This window comes from Lathyrus oleraceus, chromosome 7 (genome assembly GCF_024323335.1).
Source record: "Lathyrus oleraceus cultivar Zhongwan6 chromosome 7, CAAS_Psat_ZW6_1.0, whole genome shotgun sequence".
Lineage (NCBI taxonomy): Eukaryota > Viridiplantae > Streptophyta > Magnoliopsida > Fabales > Fabaceae > Lathyrus > Lathyrus oleraceus.
In genome coordinates, this window is record NC_066585.1 from 500,546,455 (window position 1) to 500,549,087 (window position 2,633).

General features: G+C 35.0%; 1 protein-coding gene across 1 annotated transcript; it reads left to right on the plus strand.

Moving 5' to 3' along the window:
• The first annotated feature begins 269 nt into the window (after positions 1–269).
• Positions 270–1,178, plus strand: LOC127101159 (uncharacterized). Its single transcript, XM_051038487.1, has one exon. It carries the CDS (start codon positions 504–506, stop codon positions 993–995), a length of 492 nt encoding a protein of 163 aa, XP_050894444.1. The 5' UTR covers positions 270–503; the 3' UTR covers positions 996–1,178.
• Positions 1,179–2,633: the final 1,455 nt, after the last annotated feature.

Here is a 2,633-nt window from a genome sequence, read left to right on the forward strand (position 1 = left end):
AAATAAATAATTAATTCAATTCACAGTCGAAATTATAATTAATTCAACTATATAAATTAAATATAAATCGAACTAACTATCGAATCATATGAATTAACCATATAAAGAAAAAGAATAGGGTGTCAGCAGCACTCATTTGAATTTTCATCCTAAAACTGGTGGGTGATTTGACATTCAAACACAGAAACGGACGAAAGTGAAAGAAAGAAAGGACAGAGAGAGAAGATTGGAACTTATCCACAATGCCACCCAACATTATAATTTTTTTTTTTTTTTTTTTAAACTACAAGAATAAAGAAAAGCTTCACAGAAAACCATTTATAAAAGCAAAACAAAGGCGTGTCTTTGTGGAACCACCATTAACACCATCGTAAGAGAAAGAAGAACAAGAAAAAAAAACATTCACAACACACTATATATTAGAGTGAGTGATCAAATAAAGTATAGAATAATAGAAAGTGAGAAACTTTCACTCATAATAAGCATTGAATTCCAAAACCAACATGGCAAACAGTTACTTCGCAAAAAGAAACCACATCTTTCTTTCCGTTTCAAGTGACAGAGACTCTTCTCTATCGTTAACAACGGATTCAGATTCCATGTTTGAATTCCAAGAATCAGACATTTACAATTCCAATCATGATAACTCGGCGGAGTTTGCCAAATCTTTCCATGGCTCTCGCTCTGTCAAGAAACCGTCTTCATCGAAGACAAAGGATCATGACGTCGGAAGAACTCCGGCGTCCGTGCCAGTTAACGTCCCCGATTGGTCGAAGATCCTCGGGGACGAGTACACAAGTAGTTACACGAAGAGAAGTGGCATGGAGGATGAGGGAGAGGATGAAGATGAGAATGGGTGGTTACCACCGCATGAGTTTTTGGCGAGGAAGAGAGTGGCTTCTTTGTCAGTGCAGGAGGGTATTGGAAGGACTCTTAAGGGAAGAGATCTTAGTAGGCTCAGAAATGCAATTTGGGCAAAAACTGGCTTCCAATGATTTTACTGTTTTTTGTTTCTTTTGTTTTGTTCTACTGTTTATTTCAATGTGTGTTTCTTTGTTTTGATTTTGTAAGTGTAACTTCTCATGAGATATATGTGTTCTGATTTTAGTGAAAAATATCTCTAGGCTAAAATACATGTGTATGAGATTTTAGTTATTAATTCGAAACCTGTGTTTGTATTATAATGTCCACTAGGATTTCTTCAACATTATTGCGTTATGGAAGAAAGTGATTAGATCATACCAATGACCAGGCAATACTCACATAAAACAGTTTAAATTTTTCTAAAATTTATTTATGAGGAATGTTTTTACTAGAGCATATTAGAGAAGAGATGGAAAGTTGGGTCACTTGCTCAATGATTGGCACATGTCGCATGGCGGTGGCCGGTGGGGTGTCGATGTAATTTGGAGTTTGATAGTTTAGTTTTAATACAATTGCCAGTGGCCACATGCTGGTCATTCTCTACCACAAACACCCCTTAAAATATCCAATGATCGTCCAATGAGATGATAATACTTAGACATGTTGATAGTGATTTTTTGATTAAAAATGATTTTATTAAACTTGTTATATGATGCAGTTTCTCCCAATTGACATGATGAGCAAGCAAGCCATAATAACTAAGTGTTAGTTATGACACTTCAGAATTAGTTAGACATTAAATTCTAATAAGTGCTTGTGCATTATAATTTCGTTAGCATTTCTCTAAAGTTGAATGAATCAAAATATCTTGCAGGGAGTAAATCAATGCAGCGAACTTTGGGTGCAAAGAATAAACTTCAATTTGTCGATGGAAGAATTGATATTCCACTTCATCATGATCTCAATCGCAATCAATGTGAAATGTGCAATTACTTGATTCATTTTTGGTTATTAAATTCTATTTCTGAGCAGATTGCATTTACCATAATCTTTCATGTCAATGCCATCAATGTATGGATTGACTTGAAAGAACGATTTTTTAAAGTTGATCGCATTTGTATTTTTACACTTCAATCTTCCATCAATAACTTGAAACAGACATCTAAATTTGTCATGGATTACTTCATTGAGTTAAAAGGGTTATGGGAATAACTCAATGAACATTGCCCCTTCTCTGTTTGCTCGCGTGTTCATCAATGCAGATGCTTAGCTATGCAGAATACTCGTGCATATCGACATGAAGATCAAGTAGTGCAATTTTTAAGTGGCACCAACAATCAATTTTCAGTTGTGAGAACTCAAGTTTTCTTGATGGAACCTTTACCACCGATTAACAAAGTTTATTCTCTAGTCGCACAAGAAGAAAACAACCAAAAATCTCTCAATCATACTGAAGATGATAGTTCATTGTTGGTTAATGCAGCTCAAAGATTCGATCACAAAGGCAAGCCACAACATTACAAGAATCCTCCTAGACAATGTACCTTTTGCAACAGGGGTGACCACACTGTTGATTTTTGCTATCAAAAGCATGGTCATCCTAATTTCAACAAGAAATAACCTCAAGTTAGTGTATCCACTCGTCAAAAATGTGATCATGATAAACTAATTGGTACTACTGCATAACCTTCTCATGCAAGCAACATTCCTAACGTTTCTCAAGAAAAATATGATCAAATGATTGGCTTACTTCAACAAGTCAATTTACT